A 21,751-nucleotide genomic window follows, 5' to 3' on the forward strand; every position below is an offset into this window, starting at 1 on the left:
GGTGCCTCCTTGGAAAAAGCTTTAAAAGAGGAATTTGTTTTGCAATTAGTTAGTCCCAAGGCATGAAATACTAATATTAATAAATCACAAACAACTATTGTCTCTTTAGGAGGAGTTAAAGTTCTTGTTATTTTCTGATACACTTCAAATTCTCAGAGGAATTGTGGAGGAAAGAAAGGTGACAGGCTTATTTCCCTCAAGTAGTTTCCTCATTCAGCCCTATTTACCCTCAGGGTGGTTTAGATTAAGTACAGGGTCATTTTTAATTGCATCTGGATATCTGAAATTAAGTTCTAGTACAGGAAGAATCAGGTATTGCTTCTTTTCCAGAGGAGAGAATTGGAGGAAATTCTTATCTTCCTACCTGTGTCAGATGACTGCATTAGCACAAAATGAATCCAAATCTGTGCTCCCTTGGATGTTGTGATGCATTTGAATGCAGCTTTGACATAAAGAGAATCCTTAATGAACTATATGTCCTTAGGGAGTTTCACAAGACAAAGTTGCAGGCTTATAATCAGAACTCTTTGCTGCTCATAAGTGTAGAAATCAATGTATGTTATTTTCAGTTTGGTAGTTTTTTGGTTTTGTTTTATTTGTACTTTTTATAAATTCTGTGGTTGACATATCACCCAAGGTTCTTATTTTTCAGCAATGTAGTTCTTCTGGTATTTTTGTAAAGGGAAAATTATTCATCTGGCAACTCCATCTCTGCTTATTTGGAGATACTGTACCATAAAGCTTCCTTACAGCCCTACTAATTCTGTTGGCAAACTGTAAAAATTTGACAGTGGAATACAGCATATTCTGGTAAAAAGAAAAAAAACCCTACAACTCTAAACAAGTGCACTTTTGCATATATATTAGAATTTTGTTCATCTAATCTTTTCAGTTTAATATTTGCTATATAAATCAATAAATAGAAGGAAGCACAGACCATCTATTAATTTGGCATCTCTTAGAAGATTCCTCTTATAATTTTGACTGGGCACAGTGCTTTCAGTACACTCTCCAATGAGAGCTAGCATATGAAAAGCAATGTCTGCTGGGGTAAGAAATGCCACCTGAGATACTAGCAGAAGTCGGGAGAGGAATGCTGAAGCCCATTAAATTTCTTAGTCTGTCTTCGGTAGAAGGCTTGGAAGAGGAGAATGAAAATTCTGTGGATTTTTATTTGCAAAAATGCAGAAGGAGGTAAGTATTTTACATTTAGATCTGATAATTTAAAAACGTAATTCTGCATCCTGAATTCTCTAGTAGTAATCCTTGATGAGGCATCTGCAACTTCTCTGGGCAACCCGTTCCAGTGCATCACCACCCTCACAGCTGAAAATTTCTTCCTAATATGTAATCTAAATCTACCTGCTTTCAGCTTAAAACTGTTAACCCTCATCCTGTCCTTCCAGTTCCTGATAAATTCTCCCTTCTCATCTTTCCTGTAGGCCCACTTCAAGTACTGGAAGGCTGCTATAAGGTCTTCTCAAAGCCTTCTCTTCTCCAGGCTAACCAAGCCCAACTCTCTCAGCCTGCCCTCATATGGGAGGTGCTCCAGCCCTCTGATCATCTTCATGGTCCTCCTCTGGGCTCACTCTATCAGATCCATGTGCTTACTGTGGTAATCGAATGCAGTATTCCACCTGAGGTCTCATGAGAGCAGAGTAGAGGAGGAGAATAACCTCCCTCAGCCTGCCAATCACAATTCTTTGGATGCAGCCCAAGATATGGTTGGCTTTCCGGGCTGCGAGCACACATTGCCACCTCACATTGAGCTGCTCATCCACCAACACTCCCAAGTCTTTCTCTTCAGGGCTACTCTCAATCCATCTTCCACACAGCCTGTAGTTGTGCTTGGGATTGCCCCAATGCAGGTACAGGACCCTGCCCTTGGCCTTGTTGAATTTCATGAGGTTTGCACAGGCCAACCTCTCAAGCCTGTCCAGATCCCTCTGGATGACATCCCTTCCCTCCAGCGTGTCGACCATGCCACACAGCTTGGTATCATCAGCAAACTTGCTGAGGGTGCACTCCATTCCACTGTCCGTGTCTCTGACGAAGATTTTAAACACCAGTCCCAATGCCAACCCCTGAGGAACACCACTTGCCACCTGTCTTACCTTGGACGTTGAGCTGTTAACCACAACTCTGAGTGGGATCATCCAGCCAATTCCTTATCCACTGAGTGGTCCATCTGTCAAATCCATGTCTCTCCAATTTAGAGACAAGAATGTTGTTCAGGTCAGTGTTGAATGTGTTGCAGAAGTCCAGATAGATCATGTCAGTTACTCTTTCCTCATTCACTAATTCTGTAGCCCCGTTGCAAAGGCCACCAGATTCATCAGGCAAGATTTGCCCTTAGTGAAACCATGTTGACTGTCAGCAGTCACCTCCTTATTTGGATACATTTTCCTTCCTGTGCTGAGAACGCACATTGCCGCTCATGTTGAGTTTAGTCAAACTTCAGCAGATTTTGAACAGCTTCACAATACACCATCTACTAGAATGGTTTCCTTTAGTATCAGATACGCTTTTCTTTTCTAGTCTTTGGTACAAGTACCTCGGAGAAAAGTAGAATGAAAGCAGATAGTGTTTTAATTGATCTTCTGTATCTCTCTATTCATATTGTTGCAATTTTGTCACATGTACACTGGTCTGTTTCTATACTGTACTGCGTAATTTATTGGCTTCCATATTATAAAGCATATCTCTAAGGCTGAAACTCACTTCTGAGAGGAAGGTATTATCAGTTCTTATTAGGCTGAAATTCCTAGTGACTGCCAATAGCAGAGTAGTCTCTGAGACCATCCCTGTTCCCTTGGAATAGTCTAGGGAATAACAGCAATCTTCTGGAGATGGCACAGGTAAACAGTATTGAGTAAGAGGGAATTTGCCAATTAGTTCTTCTATGAAAACAGTCTTTTACTTAATGAATGTCTTTCAGAGTTTTTAACCTACATGAAGGCTGAGGAGGCTACATCGACAGAGCTTAGGTATCTGTGGTAAATCCTAAAGGCAAAAAAGCACATTTATGATGTTGGACACAAAATGATCTCTGCCGACAATGTAAATGCATGACCCAAACAGAGTATATATAATCCGACCAGAGCTTCCGCAGCTGAAGAAATTTTATTTGGCTACTCACATGTGTTGGTTTCAAAAAAAGTATGCTTGTCTTCAAAGACTAATGTAAAACCCACCTGTTTTCTCAGGTAGAAAAAGCATGATGAAAACTGGGATTTAACAAGCTTTGGTGAAGATTTTATTTGGAGTGTATAAGGATAGGATCAAATTAGGTTTTAACTATGTAACTTCCTAGTCTTATACCAGAAAGATCAAGATACTATGACCAGTCATCTTTTTATAGCAATGTTCATTTGCAGTTGATAAGGCTATTTATGTTACTTTACATGTTTTTGCCCTAAGTAGTCTAGAGAGAGCTACTCTATAAGTAAGTAAAACAAATGCTCAGCTGAGTGATTCTGTGGTTCTTTCAATCTACCAGTGCATCATTTATGATGCCTCATGTAAGGTGTCTGGAAAAGCCAAAAGAATGTCTTATGTCAAATAAAAATCCTAGATCAAGTTTAGAGCTTCATTCCTTCCAAAGTATTACAACTAAGTATAATGGCATTTGACAGTATTGACATTTTTTATATGACTTCTTTCAGCTAACTCAGCACTCTGAAAAAAATAAATAGTTTTCTCCCTTTGTGATTGAAAGGGTTAAATAGAACCAATTCATTATCACTCACAAAAGGATTTATTTTGTTCTCATAAATCAGTTTTATTCCACATTTTTATTATTCCCTTGGGTCAGCTGCTCCAATTGAAATCAATACAAGTGCAAGTGACACAATCAATCTAGATATTTGATTATGGATTTGAGACTCCCAGTTCTGCTTTGTGTGTTTAGCTAGTCTCCTTCTGATAGTGTCCCTGGAGAATGGAAAATTCTTATTGGCATCCGTGAATTATGGCCATAGATTTAGAAACTAGATACTGTGATAATCTCCATTTATGTACTGCTGCAGCTAAAGAAAGGATGTTCTAACCATGGAAAAACAAACCTGAAGGTTTTAAAGTTACCTGTTCCTGAATTTTTTTTAGTGTGTAAAATCTTTCATGAAATAAACTTTACAAAGTATTATGATTTGTAAAACCTCTTAATCAAAATGGATGAAACCAATAATTATCTATTCTATCATCAGCCTAATATCATAAATACAGCAAATGTTTTTGCTGTTTGATGCCTTCTAGTGATTTATAGACAGTGCCACTTGAGTTACTAGACTGTGCTGGGACACTTTCTCCTCTTCGTGTTGAGATAAGAGGACCTGGACACCGGAAGCCGGTGTGAAATCCATATAAGTTGATTCTACTTAGAGAATTCTTTCCACGGCTGGGTAGCCTCACCCTATGTTATGGTTTCCTTAAGTTATGGACAGAGCTCTTACAATGTGTCCCTACAACACTTAGTACAGTGTGTGGGTTCGGGTACAGGACTGATGCTGCTTGGTGCTGTTACAGCGAAGTGAGTATACAGACAAATATACTTACCAGAAGACATCTGACACTGTACTGAATGCATTGTAGTAACTGGAAGGTCTAAATGGGATAGACTTGATAGATTCAGTGGCAAGACTCATTGGACATTTCTCTGTTTGTGAAAGAGTAATGAGAAAATCTAAATCATCAGTTCAAATTTTAGAAGTTTCTTCTTGACAGTTTCACCTTCAGTTATGGTGGTTTTAAGTTGAAAGCCTCATGGCACGGAACTGGAAGCTCAGAAGGGTTGATAAGGCCACACACTAAAGATTCTTCCTGCCATCAAAACAGACTAATCTTGGCTGCAGTCATTGACTGTCCATGAGGTCTGTGCTAACTTTATTATATGAGCTCCCCCATTGAGCTCTGAGCTTTATTCATATTTCAGTCCATAGAATTAATGAGCATATAAATGCATTCTCCTTTGTGTTTGTAACACTAATGATCACTTATTTCTGCTGACAGGAACATGTTTTCTTTGTAATGATTGTCCCTGCTTTGCCTTAGAGTTCTTGAAGTATTCTGCACATTTTCATAGAATCATAGAACGTCTGAGAGAGGAGAGTGTATCTAGAGATAGTCTACTCCAAGTTTCCTTCTCCAAGAAAGGTCAGTTAGACCGCATTGCCCAGGGAAGTGTCCAGTTGCATTTTGAATATCACAAAGGGTGGAGACTCCACAACATCTCTGGGCAACTTGTTCCAGTATTTGATCAACCTCAAAGTAAAAAAGTTTTTTCTTAGGTTTAGAGAGAATTTCTTCTATTTTCTGTGTGTACCTATTGACTCTTGTTCTGTTGCTATATACTGCTGAGAAGCATCTTACTTCTTTATATGCTCTCATCAGATATTTATGAACGTTGATAAGATCCTCCAGGCCTTCTATTCATGAGGCAAACAACTTCAGTTCCCTTGAACTCTCTTTGTGTGACAGATGCTTCAAGTCCTTTAATCACCTTTAATTTCCTTTAACTGGAGAGCCCAGAACTGGACGAGCACTCCAGATGTGTCTCACCAAGGCTGAATGGAGAGGAGGGTTCTCTTCCCTTGACCTGCTGGCAGTACTACTCCTAATGCAGCCCATGGCCTTCTTTGTTGCAACAAGTCACTGCTGGCTCATGTTCAACTTGTTGCCCACCAGGACCTCCATGTCTTTTTCAAATCGGAAAAGCAACTTTCCAGTGCCAGCCCCCAGCCTGTACTGGAGACCAGCTCATACTGATGGGCAGAATATTCCGCACATGCATTCTATATGTCTCAAGATAGTCTAAGATATATACACCAAGTTTAGGCCTGTAAAAAGTCACAGAAGTTGCCTTTGCCTGTTTTAAAGTGAGGGAGACTGAACTGTGAAATAAGCAACTTGAGTAATGCAGTCTGAAGCTACATCTGGGTTTCTTGAGTTTTCAGATTTCTGCTGTATGTGGCCATAAGGACTTTTATCTTGTTCTTTAAATATTTTCTATTTTTCAGTCTTAAAACTAAAGGCTTCCTTAATTACCAAGGAAAAAGGTAAAGTTTTCCAATGCAGATAATGTGAACTCTTTATTATTTACAGGAAAACGAATATTTTGGATTCATAGTTTTTCCAGTTTGCCACAGTGCTTTTAAATTACCCATCTTGCCTTATCCAGCTGCTTTCCCTAACCCATGAGAATGAAAGTTTCCTGTGATAAGACAGACTTTAAATTTTGGACTCAGTTTGATGGACTGAGACCATGATATGTCTTTAGGAACAATATTTCTGTCAGCTCAAGAGCAGAAGAACAAATAGTGGTTCAGGAGATCAAGGTGCAAAATCAGCAGTGTACTCATCTGGGAAAAAAAAAAAAGAACAAACAAACAAAAAAATCCAAACCAAATCCAAACCCTCAAAAGAAAGAAACACACCACAAAACACACAGTAAGCCCCAAAACTTTGTTGAAAAGAGGGATACGGTGTAAAAGAACATAAGCCAATCGTAAGATCAATATAACAATTGAGATGACAACTGGAGAACAGTTCATTATTACAGCTCTTGGGAAAAGAGTCACCAATAACGATGAGGAAATATTTTTAGCTGTTTGTTATTGGGTTAATTGAACTAATGGAAAGTCACATTTTTTTAATTCTCAATACTCTGCTAGAAACAGTGAGAAAAAAAAGAAGAGAAGAAATGTGCAGGAAAGGAGTAGCTTGCATGGAAGTTAATGAGGCTGAAGAATAGGCAAAACTAATGGACAAAAGAATGAGCTTACAGATGAGGAAGTGTACATACTCACAGAATATCTCCCAGATGAGGTGTCAAAGTGCCAGAGACCCACACAGGAACAAAAACTGTTGAACAATGAAGACCAGGTATGGGAAAGGATGGGGAAAAGGGGTGAAACGGTGAGTTCTTGTTTAATTTTTATTTTGCTATTCTGGCAAACTTTTTCTGTGGCCAATAATAAGATGCATAACCCCTGTATGCTCACACACATATAAAGCAAGCATAAAAATAACTCTTTGTGCTCATTAACTAAGTAATCTTTGTCTAATTCTCTAGATTCTCATACGAACTGTTCCTTGACCTGGATTTTTGATATCTCTATTCTTTAAGTAGTCTTCTACAGTGTTAATAGTTCTGCTTCAATCTGTTTGAATGTTGTGGATCAACACGGTCTGTAATGTAAGAGGTTATCAGGACCTGTATGTACATAAATGAAACAATTAGACTGGTAATAATTTTTCAAAGCATGACACAAAGCCTTAAACTCACTCTAAAAAGTACCTTTTGCCATGCAGTAACGCACAATAGGTAGTGTACTTTTGTCATCACATTGTCAAGTGATGTTGAAAGAAAATGAGAGCTTATTAAACATTTGTCATGGTAAGACTTTAAGTGTTTCAGGCTTAAGTACCTTTTAGGAGGAAATCTCTCTGCATTTCACAAACTACGGCCCTCTAATATTTTTTATGTTCAGGCAAATCTGGGGGTAAGATGAGCAGTCAGCAAATTTCTGTAACACTGAAAATAGGAAGAGGTAGAAATCTGTTTTAGAAAGGGAGCTCATTTGCTGAGCTCTAATAAGAATACAGACAGAGAAGTATAAGGAAGCTGATTTTTTGACCATTGTCTTATGTATAATGAACTAGCTAGCTCTTTAAGATTAGGGAAAGAAAAGCTCATGAACACCCAGTAATATTTTTCTCTAGCATGGCTTCCTTGCTTTCTGAAGTCAGCAGCATAGCTGTGCCAGTGTGTTTGTGATACTGACACATTAGACTGTCTCTGTTTAAACTTATTAATTTAATAATCACAAATGCAGTGGTAATAATGGAAGTATTTGGTATTTGCCCATACATATGAAACATGAGGTTTTTTTCTCTTTAGTACATAAATAAGAAACATCTCAATTTATTATCTTTAAAAATTAATTTTTATTCAGATAGTGTCTTTAAATGCAGAAATTCTAGGGAAAAAACTGCTCTAAAATGTGAGTTGAATGTGTTCAGTTTATATTATTTCTTTATTCCATTGCAGTCTTTGTCATGAGAATGTTTTCGTGTTTTACCATTTCCTGCGCTTCTTACAACCTTTATCACATGAATAAGATATCAGAACACTAATGACTAATGTACAGTATTCTATGTCTGCTGATACTATACTGTACTACTGTGACCTTTGCAATATTATGTATTCTGATTGGCTGTCCATTTCACCTCTTCCCCACGAGTTAATAAGGCTGTAAAAAGGAGAGAACTTGAAATGGCCAGCCAGTCAAATTACAGAATATTGAAAAGGTCAGAGCAGTACAGCACACAGAAAAAAATTACGGAATATATGAGGCATTAAAATTCTTGTGACAATGATTATAACAAGAATGGAAAAGGATACCCATTTATGTTATTTCAATCTAGTGAACCCCATAGGACGATGGACCCAGGACAGCAGTAATTTACGCGCTACCGACCCACAGGAGTTTTGTTCACCTATTTACAGGATTATTCAGTAACAGGAATTCATGTCTGCTTGGAAGCCCCCTTCAGAACATCCATCCAAAAACAGTGAACCTTCAAACACAGATCCTTGCTAGCTAGAGTGCTGTACAAAACTTAGCACTTTTAAACAGTGATTTTGAATGGAATATGTAGTAGTGTTTTATTTAATGCAAACATGTTTTGTTACTTGGCTTAGTTTCAAGTATACATAGTTTTGAAGTATACATATGGATATTCTTTAGCCATAATTTCTTCCTTTGAATAACCCTTTCCTCAAAAACTGTGATACTTTGATATGCTGTAAACTAGGAATAAACTGGGAGCATCTCACTTTTTTCTCAAATACCAGATTTAGCCAAAGAAGTCCCTCACAAATATTGGGGGAAATATGGAGAGCATCATGAGCAGGAAGGCTGCTAAAGCAACAAAACCATCATGATGCAAAGATGTGGAAGATTAAAGAGTGTGAGGAAGCCTTTCATATCTGTGAAGTGTTCAGTCTTTTTTGAGAGCTTATAGGAGGTGGTGGCTCAGAGCTCCCTACTATCTGAATACACCTTTTGATACAGGTGCATGTGTGTCTAAGTCTTGAAGGACATGCTAAGCCAGTTCTAGGAGTTTGTTTTCTGCCTCCTTAGTTAGGTTTTTTGTGTTAGCTGTGTCTTGAAGGGATGGATCTTGCTTGTTGGAGTGCTGGTGACTGTTCATGGCAGGAGTTACAAAGCAGAAATGTGCAGGAATGAAGAGGTATTCTCGTAGAAACCACTTGTCTGAAGTAAAACAATGACTTAGGACTTTACCACTGTCTGAAGCAGTAGCTGTTTAGATCTGTGGTAGAGTTGCTGGTAGGCTGTAGTATGACCTGTGAGCAGGTTGGAGAGAAAAACTCACATGAGAAATGGAAAAAGAGGGGCCTCATCCACTTATACTTACAAATTGGTTCCACACTGAAGCAGTCTAGGCAGGAATGGCACGAAGTGATATGACAGGGTTATCACTGTATTGCTTTCTGTCAGACTGAACCTATGTGCCTGCATTTTCCAGCCCACTAAAAGCAAAGTTTAAGCAGTGAGAAGTGGCAAAGCTGCATATTTCTAGTCATCCCCAGCAAGACCTGCATTTTAAAAATGTTCTAATATTTTACTTGCCAGTAGCAGTACATTGCTTGGCTGGGAACTGGGATAAAATGCCTTTTGTCTACATAAAATTCAGGTTCGGAAACGTGCATGTACTCCTCAGCTTTTTGTTAGAAGCAAAGAAAAAATTTGAATTGCTATGTTGTCTATCTCATTGTCAATTTGCAAATTCATTTTTGAGCTGAATAAAACGGTTATGTAATTACATACTTCTCCTAATTATTGAGTAATTATATACTTCTTATAATTGCCGAGTAATCATTCTGCTATAACTAGAATTTAATGTTACAACTAATTGTATAATTACTGTATATTAATGTTGTTATTCAGGCAACTTGGAATAGAGTGTTATCCTTTTAATTCCTTTTCTGTTACTCAAAACTCTATTTTTAAGAATACAGTATAGTTAGCCATGGAAGAAAGATTTATAGTGGAATAAAAATAGTGTCAGAGGAAGTACATGCTTTCATTCTGGGCTCAGGCAGATGAGAATAAAAATATTAACACGTTAAAACTGTACTGTAGGTAGAAAAAGTTTCATTTTCTCAGGAATCGGGCACATAAATTGCTGTAAGAAGCCTGCTTTTATGCTTGAGGTTTGAATCTATCCTATGTTCCTTGATCTGTCAACTCTGGATCTTTAAATTTTCCTACACATTGTAGGTGAAACACTTTAAAAATGCATCTCTCTTCACAGCCAGCTGAGTCCTTAAGTGTTTCGCGTCACTAGGACCTTAAGAATGTATATGTCAGTTGGCCATTTCTAATGGCTTTATTTTTATTAATAAAACAGTAGACGCCTATAAGAGTCACATGCTGTTGAGTGGGTGTAGCAAATAACTCACAGACTGCCTGGTGCTGCACAGAAAACCTGCGATAGGTAATGGGAGAAATGTGCTTTGTTGGATTGTATCTACTCCCAAATCACACAGAGGGACAGCTTCACAAAGGTCCTGGAGGAGAATTTGATATACAATTTAAGAGCTGAGATCAAGAAGTGCAGATGCATTTTTCTAGTTCAGATTGAGTAGCCTGAGTACATAAGAGTTATCTCAAACAGAATAACTTTGCTTCTGCAAATTCATGTGTCTGTATGTGGAATGTGCAAAACGTGGTTGTTCTTGCGTGATGAGAAGCTTTGCCTCCATTGCTATTTATAAAATGGTGTCTTTCAAAGTAATGTAAAATTAAGCAATATCCAAAATAAATATGTCAGGCTTCATGAAATTATTCTACATTCACAATACCGTAGTCTCTTCAGGAAATCTGTTGCTATGGCATAATGTAATCCAGGTACAATTTGAGCAATGAGGAACTAGAATACAAGGCAGATTTATAAAAAGAGTTTTATAAAACTCTTCCCCCTCCTCAAAAACTCATAAAGTAAGTTTACTATATGATACTAGCAGAATAGCTGAAAACACCCTTTGTGCAGCTCTGTGAACATCAAAATTATAGAGTGGTTTGGACTTGTACCATAATGCATCACCGATTGTTTTTCCCCAAATTAGAGGAAAATCCAGATCACTTATCCATGGTAAAAAGAAGTGTGAGCATGACTGAAATGTACTGCATATGCATGTGTTAGTGCACATCAAAAAATACGGAATATTTGAAAAACTGTTCCAGATTTTATAACATTTCCATTTTAACCTTTCATTTGAAACTGGCATAAAAACGAGTAAACCAAATTAATTAGAAAATAAATATAATTTTATATCTTATTTAGATTCTGTAGAAGACTCAGATGTGAATATTCATTCTTCTGCCTGTGACAATGCCTTAGTTAATTTAAGATATTTTTTAATAGTGATATTATGTTTAATCTCATTCTCGTACCTGTGGTCACAGATGTGTATGATTATGCTGTTTTTTGTAATGCAGAATTTCCATTTGCTTCAACATGAGAGCTCTCCCTGGAATGATGGATAGTAGTAGTAATATTAATCATTTATATAGCACTTTATATGTTCAAAATATTGGATAATCTTTAAATAAGCTCAGTTTTACTCTCAGTTATGTGAGTGAAATCTTCATTGAGTCAAAAAATTTGTTACTTGACATAGAATTTTTTTTTAATTTCCCAGTCTTACACATCAGGTATTTTGGAAAGGTTTATTTTGTTATTTTTGTACAGAAGAATATTGTCTTATCTTAAGTTTCAGATCTTAAAAGGGTTGTAAAGGACTTGTAGGTTGCTGTGGTGCCCTCTGATGATTTCAACTGATAAACTGAGTACTTCAAATCCTTGTTTTATCTTTGAGAAGACTGCAGGCCATGCTGGAAAGCATGTATTTCTTACTGCAGATGATTAATTCTTATGTGTGCAATGGAGTTGGCTTATAAACTCCTAAGGTAAATGTTTTTCTAGTGAATTCGGGAAGTTTTGCCAGTATTTCAGAGACTTAAGAACTAACTTTAATGTTTTGAATTTGCAGTTATCACACAACTGTTCTAGAAAATGAATAATTTTAGAAAGCAGGTTTCTGTTTACAACAGTCAGCTTTGCAACTGCATGGCTGGCTCATTTATTTTCCAAGTACCACAAACTGCTGGCAAAAGGAGGATAAAATGGTGAATATTTTTTTTCTTCCAAATAGGTCATTTTTTGGTGTTATTGGTGTCAATGGTAACTTTTCATTTGTTTCATAAATACAGTGAATTATAGCAGCTGCAAGGTCTAACATTTGTTCTCCCCCCTTCTTATTTCCTAACAGCTAAAGCGAATTATTCTGTTGTAAATGAAACTCGGATATTATGCAGCAGCAACGAATCCGATGTATGGGTACCCATTAATGGATTGATTCCATTTTCTAACTACTCTGTACAAGTGAATGCTTCCAACAGTCAGGGCAGTTTGATAAGTGATGCTATAACAATAGTCATGCCTCCAGGAGGTAAGTATGAAAAAGTGCTCTTTCTGTGCATGTAACAGTTACAAAAACACTCTGTTGAACAAATACTATTTATTATTGCAGCTGAGGACTGGAAGTTCAGAAGAATGTGTTTGCATTAATAGTTCTTACTAACAAAATTGTTCTTTTCAGTTTCTAATTTCTCACATTGTGCAATTTAAGAACTAGAGAATGAAAACAAGGTATGGATAACTTATCATGTAGGTGAGAAGTGCATTACATACTTTTTTTTTCCCCAATGAATGGTGGTGCGCTCTACCATGGATGGCTAATCTAATTTAAGGCTATAAAGAGGTACCTTCATTTAGTAATCTCTTTTAGAATAAAAGGTGTAAGTGCTGACTAAGAGCACTTACTGGATAGACTTAGATACTTTGTTTAATAATAGTTATGTAAACCATTGCTCATACATTGAGACATAATACACCACCTTGTGTAGCTATAAGAAAATCAATTGCAATGTACTGATTTACAGTGAATGAGGTTCTAAGCGAGTTCAGATTTTATCTTTGGAAAAATTTGAAATAAGCGAATTAAGGAAATACTTCCTGTATATCGTGCATATGTCGGCTTTTTTTTAATGAAAGCTTAAAGTTACAGGTGATGTATGTGTGGTACATTTGCATTGTCTTTTCAGGGGCATCCTAGTGAATTTGATTTTGTTGAATAAATGCCAGTGGAAACAATTAATTTAAGGCAATTTTGAATTCTTAAGTGAGAGCCCAGAAAAACTGAGTCTTGAGAGATATGTCAATGATCTGTGTAACTGAAGAGCAGGAATAATGTAGAGTGACATACATATCATTTGAAAGTAAAACAGGAAAGGAAAAAAAATAAACAAAATTCTGTAAACCTTACAGCTCAAAAATGCAGTTACACTTGAAACAGTTTGCTTGCAAACAGATGGATTGGTTTTGAGGCCAAATCAACAGAAAGACTTCTGAAAAGTGAATAGATTAAATGCAGGGTTTGTATGATAGACAAACTGAGCAAGAAGGAAAAGGTAAATTCCTAACACATTTTACACTTTTCTAATCTGATTGCCAAATTACACCTAATGCTAATAAATACACATTGTCATATAATAATGAAACCACATGTGAGTTTTACTGCCAATTTAAGATTGAGTAGTAAAACACTGAGATTTCTAATCCCAGCACCACACTTCAATTTTGCATGTAGAAATAACAAAATTTGATAGTGAAAATTTTACCAAGTAACAAGGTAAAGAAAGGCCTTGCCTTTAAAGAAAGGCAAGGATGTGCACAAGTTTATGACAGTCATTAAGATACACTTTCTTTCATCATTAGATTGTTGTTGATTACAATTAGAAAACTTATAGCTTTGAAATTATCTTTTTTATGACCTTGTGATAGTTTAAAAGCAATACCTCATTGATTAAATAGGTTTTAGTTCATGCTTCCTCTTACTTAATGATCTGAAAACATATTATCCTGATTTACACATAAAATCATGCTGAAAAGCATGTGGCATTCACTAGGATATGTGTGTTTAAGTAGAATTAAATTAGCAGTGAGAGTTATTAAAGAAATCTTCCATACTGTTGTCCAGTGGACTGTGATCTGTGGTGAAATGAATAATAAATGAAGCAGTGCATATGAGAAATGTACTCTCACACATACTATATTCTCACTGTATGTGTACACATGTGAATATCTAAGACATCATAAGTTTACTTTACTATGATGTTTATTATAATGAGTCTTTGAATGCAATACAATTCCATTATTTGCTAAACTATAAGTATAATAGTAATTTTACACTGGGCTGTATTCAGTGCCCTCTCACAAACACTTTCTAAATCATTAAATAAAATCTAGATGCTACTAAAATCAGAAGGAATTTTATTTTTTACTTCACTGGCAAGATTTCACTTTGACAGAAGTTTTGTTTGATCAAAGTGTGAAAGAGGTCTCATTATATAAAAAATCACTACCTTTTAAAGAGTATTAAAATGTAACATTCTCTTTAAAGGATAACAAGAAAAGCTGTTTAAGAAATTTGCGTTGTGAGGAGTACTTTGTGTAGCTTCATGGAAGATTGTACATGAGAGAAAGCAATAAAGGACAAAGGAGTATTCTGTTTTGAAGTTACCGCAGATCACTGCTTTTCGATTACGACACAAATTTTCTTCCAACATGCATCTCTTTTGTTTCATTTTTTCCTTTAAAATGCATTCCACTTAATATAAAGTGCACCAAATCTTTAATGTTACCTGATTGAATATGTCTTAATTTCTCATCGAGTTGATTTCCCATGCTTAAAGTCAACGCTTAAAAAAAAATCTTAGAAATAAGGAATATATTTTATCTAAGCTCTTGACTACAATTGCAGTGCAGGTTCAAGAGTTCTTGGAAAGATTAAAAAAAATAAAAACTGAATCCAAATGTTAATCCATAAATATGAAACTTTCTTTTGACCCTTACCCTGTAGTGGTCTGGAGTTACTAATGGGGTTAGGATTTCAACTCTTAATGGGACTTGGTGCATTAGTGTTTTGTATGCATGGAATTCAGCATTCAGTTTAATAAGTGGTTGACATTGGTGATGTCCCTTAATTTGCTTAAATCTAATTGGCTCTTTTATCAGTCAAACCTGTATGGATTGGCAATTGATCAGAAAGGGTCATCCATGACTGTGCATGTACTTAAATGCTGGAACCACCAGTTAAAGTCACTGTTGCATAATAAGAAGCTGAAACCATGAGAACAAATGATCTTCAGAGTCGGAAGGCAAAAGAAAGCAGAAAAGTTTTTCAGGATGTTCAAGTTCAGAACAAAGGCATTATGGAGTATATAAATTTTAAATACACTGCTTTTTGCCTCAAGACTTAAAGCTTTTTTAATCCAGATGAACTGAAATCTTGTCTGAAACTGTCTTTGTTACATCAAAGAAATTCATAGAAAGCTAAAAGAGATGGAAGAAGCATAAAAGGGCATAGTTTAAAATGATTAGTGACAAATTTCATACCATAGAGGTAGAAGTAAATTTTTTTGAGTTTTATATTTTTTCCAGAAAGAATAAATTTGTTCTATTTATCTTGCCCTAAACTGCTTTGGTAGAAGTTGTAAAAAATAATATGCTAGCCAGTGGTTCACATTAATTTAAGGATGCCAGCCAGTAAAAAATCTGGAGAACAAATTGGTTTAGAATTAATTTAATTAGGTAAATGAATTGAAATTATACAGAGGATGTAAAACTTCAAAAATCTGGGAGAAAAACCTCTGTACAGAGTCCTTGGTTATATATTTCTCTTCTTACTGAGTGCTATTTCTGATGTAGTGGCATATAGAGGAACCTATTAAGTGATGGTGAGCTAACAGAAAAGAAAGTTGCAGTCACTAGTGGTAACAGCTTATGATCTAGTTAAATCCATTTGTTCCCTGCCTTCAACCACAAAAGCCTCAGTATGGAGAGGAATGTGAAATTCTGTATGCAGAGAGGAAGAAGATAGATTATGTTGAAAAAATAGGTGCAAAAAGAGATAACAGATATGATCTGATGGGAAGCAGGAAGGTGGAGGAGTAGTCATCACTTCCAAAGCATAGAAAAGGACTGGATTGGCAAGCGGTGTAAAGTTTGTTGTGGGTGGTACTTCTGTATCACATTGCAGATTTGTGTCTGTGTGGTTACTTGGGTTGGGGATTTACTTGGTGCTGACTTATCTATAGCTTACAGAAAAGCAAGGGCAGGTAACCTGCGAGGAATACAGAGAAATTGTTCATGCAGCCAGGGACCAATATTAGGAAGTCTAAAGCCATGACAGAATTAAATCTGGCCAAGGACATCAAGGGCAGCAACAAAAGCTTCTATAGGTACATCGGCAATAAAAGGAAGACTAAGGAGAATGTGGGCCCTCTCTGGAAGGAAACAGGAGACCTGGTTACCCAGGATGTGGAGAAGGTGTGGAGTGCACGCTCAGCGAGTTTGCTGATGATACCAAGCTGTGTGGCATGGTCGACATGCTGGAGGGAAGGGATGCCATCCAGAGGGATCTGGACAGGCTTGAGAGGTTGGCCTATGTAAACCTCATTAAATTCAACAAGGCCAAGGGCAGGGTCCTGTACCTGCGTTGGGGCAATCCCAAGCACAGCTATGGGCTAGGCGGGAGATGGATTGAGAGTAGCCCTGAAGAGAAAGACTTGGGGGTGATGCTGGATGAGAATCTCAACATGAGGTGACGATGTGTGCTCACAGCCTGGAAAGCCAACCGTATCCTGGGCTGCATCCAAAGAAGTGTGATCAGCAGGCTGAAGGGGGTTATTCTCCCCCTCTACTGGGGATTGATTCTGGAGTCTTCTGACTGGATTCTCTAGACTGGATTTTGAGACACATCATAGGATCAGTGTTCTAATTATGCAAGCAAATAAGAATCACATCTTACAACTAATTTATATTCACATCTGAAAGCATTTGCTCATGCAAGTTGATCACTCAAGACAACAGGCCTCCTTAAATGAATGAATATTCAGTAAAAAAGCAGACTGATGCTTTTAGGCCAGAATTATCTAGGAAGAAAATTCAAACCTGAATATGTTAGCATTTTCCCTGAGAGACAGGTTTGTTTTCCTATGTTGCTCGGTATCACATTGGGAGTTCCTTTACTTCAAATTTCAGGTATTTCTGAGGTCTTAGTTCTTTTCCTCATTGCTCTATTTTTTTGTGTTCTCTTCTCTTCCTTCTTTCTCACTTTCTTTCTTTTTTTTTTCTTTTTCCTGTACATGTTTCTTTTTAATTTTTCTTGTCTTATATTCTCTTATGTTACTCGTAAAGGTAAAGTAGTAAAAACAGAAGTTAAACATGGAAAAAATAAATGAAAGGTAGTTGTGAAAAATTTTCTGGTATAATTCTATTTTATTCCTTGCAAAAAAAAATAGTTTAAAAATCTGAATTCTCAAACATTTGCATCATATCTCTATAACTTCAGAATAATATAATCTCAGACTTGGATGAAAAACAGAAAACGTTTGAAAAAATGTTTGCAAACAGGTTGACAGAAGTAGTTTGGGGAATGTTAACAGAAAGTTCTTAATGAAAAATTGTTAAAATAGCTTTTCTAGAAGTAGTTTAAGGACAGAGCAGGATGGATTAGGGAGGGGGAAAGGGTTCTCCTACAACTCTGGTCAGTGACCTAGCTAATTAAAGAGCGTCAGTGGCAAGCTGTGTAAATTGCCCATTCCAGTTCCTTTTGTCCAGAATGATGATTTCATGAGGATACAAGGGTAGGACCGCAAGAGTGCTTGTGTGGAAAACTGGGACTTGTTCTAATGAAACAATAATTATTCTCTAACCTCTGCAGTATTGAACTGATTGTCATTTTCATTAGTTACATGTTCTTTTATTCCCCTCTCCCAGTCTGTTCAGCATATCTTTCAGTGAGCTCATACTGTGTCTATTCTTGGGTTTGCGTGGATGTTTTCAGTAGCAAGAGAAGAGAGAGATAAGTCTCATTCCTGAAAGGTTGTGCCTTCAGACTCCAGCAATGGGAAGCACAGAGGTGCTCACTTTACTGCTCACTTTCCTAAATTGCAGCCAGTTGGGGCACAGCGTAACTCCACACATCATAAGGGACTGCCTCAAGGTTGCTTTAAATTGAACCTTAGTGCAAATCCCTACTCATAAAACCAGAGAGTGTCAGAAGGCAATGACACTACAACTACGTCTTTTTTCTTCTGGTTGCCTCCTTTTGTTTGCACCTGCAACCTGTTCTTTAGGGGCTAGGCAGATCTTCCATAGTTACAGCTATGCTGTTTCCATGTTCCAAATGTAGCACACCTGAGCTCTGTTTGTCATTTGTCAGCTCTTCTGCTGCTTTCTGTCTTCTGGAGCTCCAGGAAACAGTCAGGACAAGGAGATCAGAACTGTAACTTTAGTTGCCTAGAAGAACATGGATGTTCTTTTTGCTTGGGAAGTGCCAGACGAGAAAGGGAGAACTGTGCAACAGCTTGAAATAATCAATTGATCATCTATAAGCAGGCAATTAACCTCATTGTAGAGGTCTCAATCCAAGTCTTTCAAAAACCTGAGCCTTAGCATGAGGTCCAGGTGGTACTTAAGATCTCTTGAAAGAAATCTGAATTAGAGCAGATTTCACACTGGAAAACCACAGCTTAGTTGTACTTCTGAAAAATGGAAGAATATTTAAAAGTGGGGAAAATTGGCTGCTGTGGCATTTAGCAGCCAATCTTTATTTAAAACGATTACCTACCGTCACATAATTTCAAACCAATTTCAATTGTACATAAAAAAGGACACGACTTAGATACAGTATGGAATTTTTATATAATCTTAAGCTCATTCATGACTGGATTTTTTGTTTGTTCGTTTTGTGTAAATCTGAACTAGACTGTTCACTAATCTAATTAATTCAGCATTCTTTATGTCATGAAATAGGTCCTTCTGTTGAAGGAATTTTACAATAAAATGACACTGTGTTTCCTTGTGAAAGCATGCAGAAAATATTTGAAAGATCACATCATGAATTTTGTCTTTTCAACCCTTTTGCAGATATGTGCAAGTATTAGGAATTGGATGACTTTTTTATGGTACATTGCTGCTTTGATTTGCACTGCTTATCTAAAAAGCTCATTTTCTTATATTTTTATTTTAAAACTCCAACCCCTATATTTTCCAGAATAAAATTGCATTTTCATTAACTGTCTCCAAAAGCAAATGTCTGTGAGTTGGTTTTGATGTTTTGGGTTTTGGTTTGGGGTTTTTTTTATTTGGTTTTTTTGTCGTTTCGTTCTGTGTTTTCTGCTCATTATGGAAGATAGCCTGCTGATCATAAAATGTTGACTAAGTGGCAAGGGTTTTTTTTTTGGCTTCTTTGCACAGTTGAGGAAGCATTGAAGTTTTTCTGTTTGCAATGAACTCTGTAAGCCTCCAGCAAAGTTCTGACACTCTGTCACATATTTTTCACATTTCCATATTTAAAAAAAAAAAAAAAAACTAGAAAAATAAGAAAAAGCTTGGGGGTTGTGTGGAATTTAGGGTCCTAAGATCTTGCTGAGGGTGAAATGTAGAAGGAATCAAATCACTGTTCTTTTCCTCTCCTTAGCTGGGAACAAAACAGAGATGGTGATTAAGCACCATGGCAACAAATATTTTTTTAGCTTTTTTTGCCAGTTTCCTTTAAGGTTAAAAATAATTCCTATTAACTCCTATTTGGGAGGGGATTTATGTAGTTTGGAAATAAATGTGAAATTGAATTAAAAAGAATGTATCTGAATTCTTAAAACACTTTGCAGAATCAAAATATTTTTCCATCATATAGTTATTGTAATTATTTGTTCTGGTGGTGTTTTAAGTTTGGTGTTTTGCTACTTTTTTCGTGATATAGTGCTTCTCATTATGTAACATCTAAGCAGTTGTCTTTGGGCTAGTTGACTGAGTACTAAGCTCAGAAATAAGCTTCTCTATAGGACAAAAGGGGAGAGAAAAGGGTAGTTGAATGAGAATTAGTCACTAGAGTCTCCATTTCTCCTATTGTGCCTCTCCTCTATAAATCAGTGTTGTTATACGCTAGCCTCTTTCTTACAGCAAAAGCTATAAGAGTCTACAGCCCTTAGTGATTCCTGGCATTTGAAAGTTTTTTTTCTCACTGTATTTTTCTTTTTGAACTTTTAATTTTGTGTCTGCATGCACATGCACACAAGCAAATATGTAAATGATATATTAGTATATGCCTGTTCATGTTGGATTATTGTCTTCTTTTCTTTGGATCTGTATGCACGTCTTATTTATTATTCCGACAAAGAAATACTATGCTTTTAGATATTCAACTATAATTCAACTTTTCAGTAGTCTTCTGAAGAGACTGATAATGATTCTGGTTATACAGACAGATAGAAAGACAGGCATTTGTTAGCACGAGAAGGTAACAGAGATTTTTATACTCATCCCCGTGCTGAGAAGTATAATATACATGTTAAAAAGTTTGTAATACTCTCTTTTTGTCCCTCAGCTTAGACTGGGGGATTGTCTCTCCATGAAAGATGTCACCATAATTGAATACAGCTACTGTGTAAATAGAAAATACATGAATTCAGGTTGACTGATTTTAGATTATCCAAGAAGCTCTAACAGAACAAGTAGGAAAAAAAAAAAAAAAAGAAGTTGAATGAGTGAAGAGATCACATTATATAAAGAAAGAATACTTCTCTTTTCTCTTTTTTTTCTTCCATGGAAGTTATGAGTGCTTTTACATACTAAGAAGCCTATTTGAGAGGTCTATTTGTAAGAAATTGATAGCGCTGTCAAAAAAAAATCAAGAGGATGTTCCTGCTGGTTGTAATCTGAATTAAGCAGCTGTAGATTTTCTGTGATGAGAATTTAGCCTTCTCAGTCTATGTTTTAAAAATGAACAAAGGAGAGGAAGTTTTCCTTGCCTCTTTACTTTTTGTCAAAATATTGAAGACAATTTATATTGTAGAGACTGATTATTGCCAAGGTATTTCCTTTATGTCACTATATGGTGCATTGTGTGCACAAGTTGGAGTAAATGCTGTGACCTGTCTTGTGGCATGTAAGGTAAAATATGGTCAGTCCAGCTTGAGTTTGAATAAAACGTGATGGTGTTACTAAGGCTTTCAATCAATTAGGCTACCCAATTTTGAACAAGGCAGTAGCCAAGGTCTTTTCAGTAAAAATACTTGGGAACAGATAATTCATTGTTGTATATTGACACACTTCCACCAATTCCAGTGGATTTATGACTTCTTTCACATTATCTGAGGAAATTAAGCCAAGAACTAATTCATTTAAATGGTTTATTTGTTAAAGGTATCTAAAATAGGACATTAACTGCTGAGTAGCTACTTACTAATGCTGTACTAACATTCCTATGTAGATGGGTCGGGTATGAAATGTTGTAATCCTTTTACCCTATTCATCAGATAAGTCAACTGTATATTTTGCACAAATTATTTCCATGTGTGAATAGGCTTGTCTGGATTGATTTTTATTCACCTGAAATATTAAATATTTTGTTCCAGCAGATAATGCCTGGATCATATTTCTGTCACTTGAAATGCTATTTTTAGTGGGGGACTATTCCATAAAAACAGTTAGGGATTTTGCCATGGTGGAACAGAGGTGTCTCCTTTCATGTTCTGTCATAGCTTATCTCTGTTACAGCACTGGCCAGAAAAATGAGATCTGGATTATTCATCCT

At 36.5% G+C, this 21,751-nt stretch overlaps 1 protein-coding gene across 1 annotated transcript in view; it reads left to right on the forward strand.

The window, feature by feature from the left end:
- The window catches only part of USH2A (usherin), a 386,799-nt gene that overhangs the window by 220,583 nt on the left and 144,465 nt on the right, over positions 1-21,751 (forward strand). Inside the window, exon 38 of the mRNA XM_054061157.1 lies at positions 12,359-12,538. Coding sequence (XP_053917132.1) covers positions 12,359-12,538 — 180 coding nt within the window. The remainder of the gene's footprint in view (positions 1-12,358; positions 12,539-21,751) is intronic.

This window comes from Cuculus canorus, chromosome 3, assembly GCF_017976375.1.
Source record: "Cuculus canorus isolate bCucCan1 chromosome 3, bCucCan1.pri, whole genome shotgun sequence".
Lineage (NCBI taxonomy): Eukaryota > Metazoa > Chordata > Aves > Cuculiformes > Cuculidae > Cuculus > Cuculus canorus.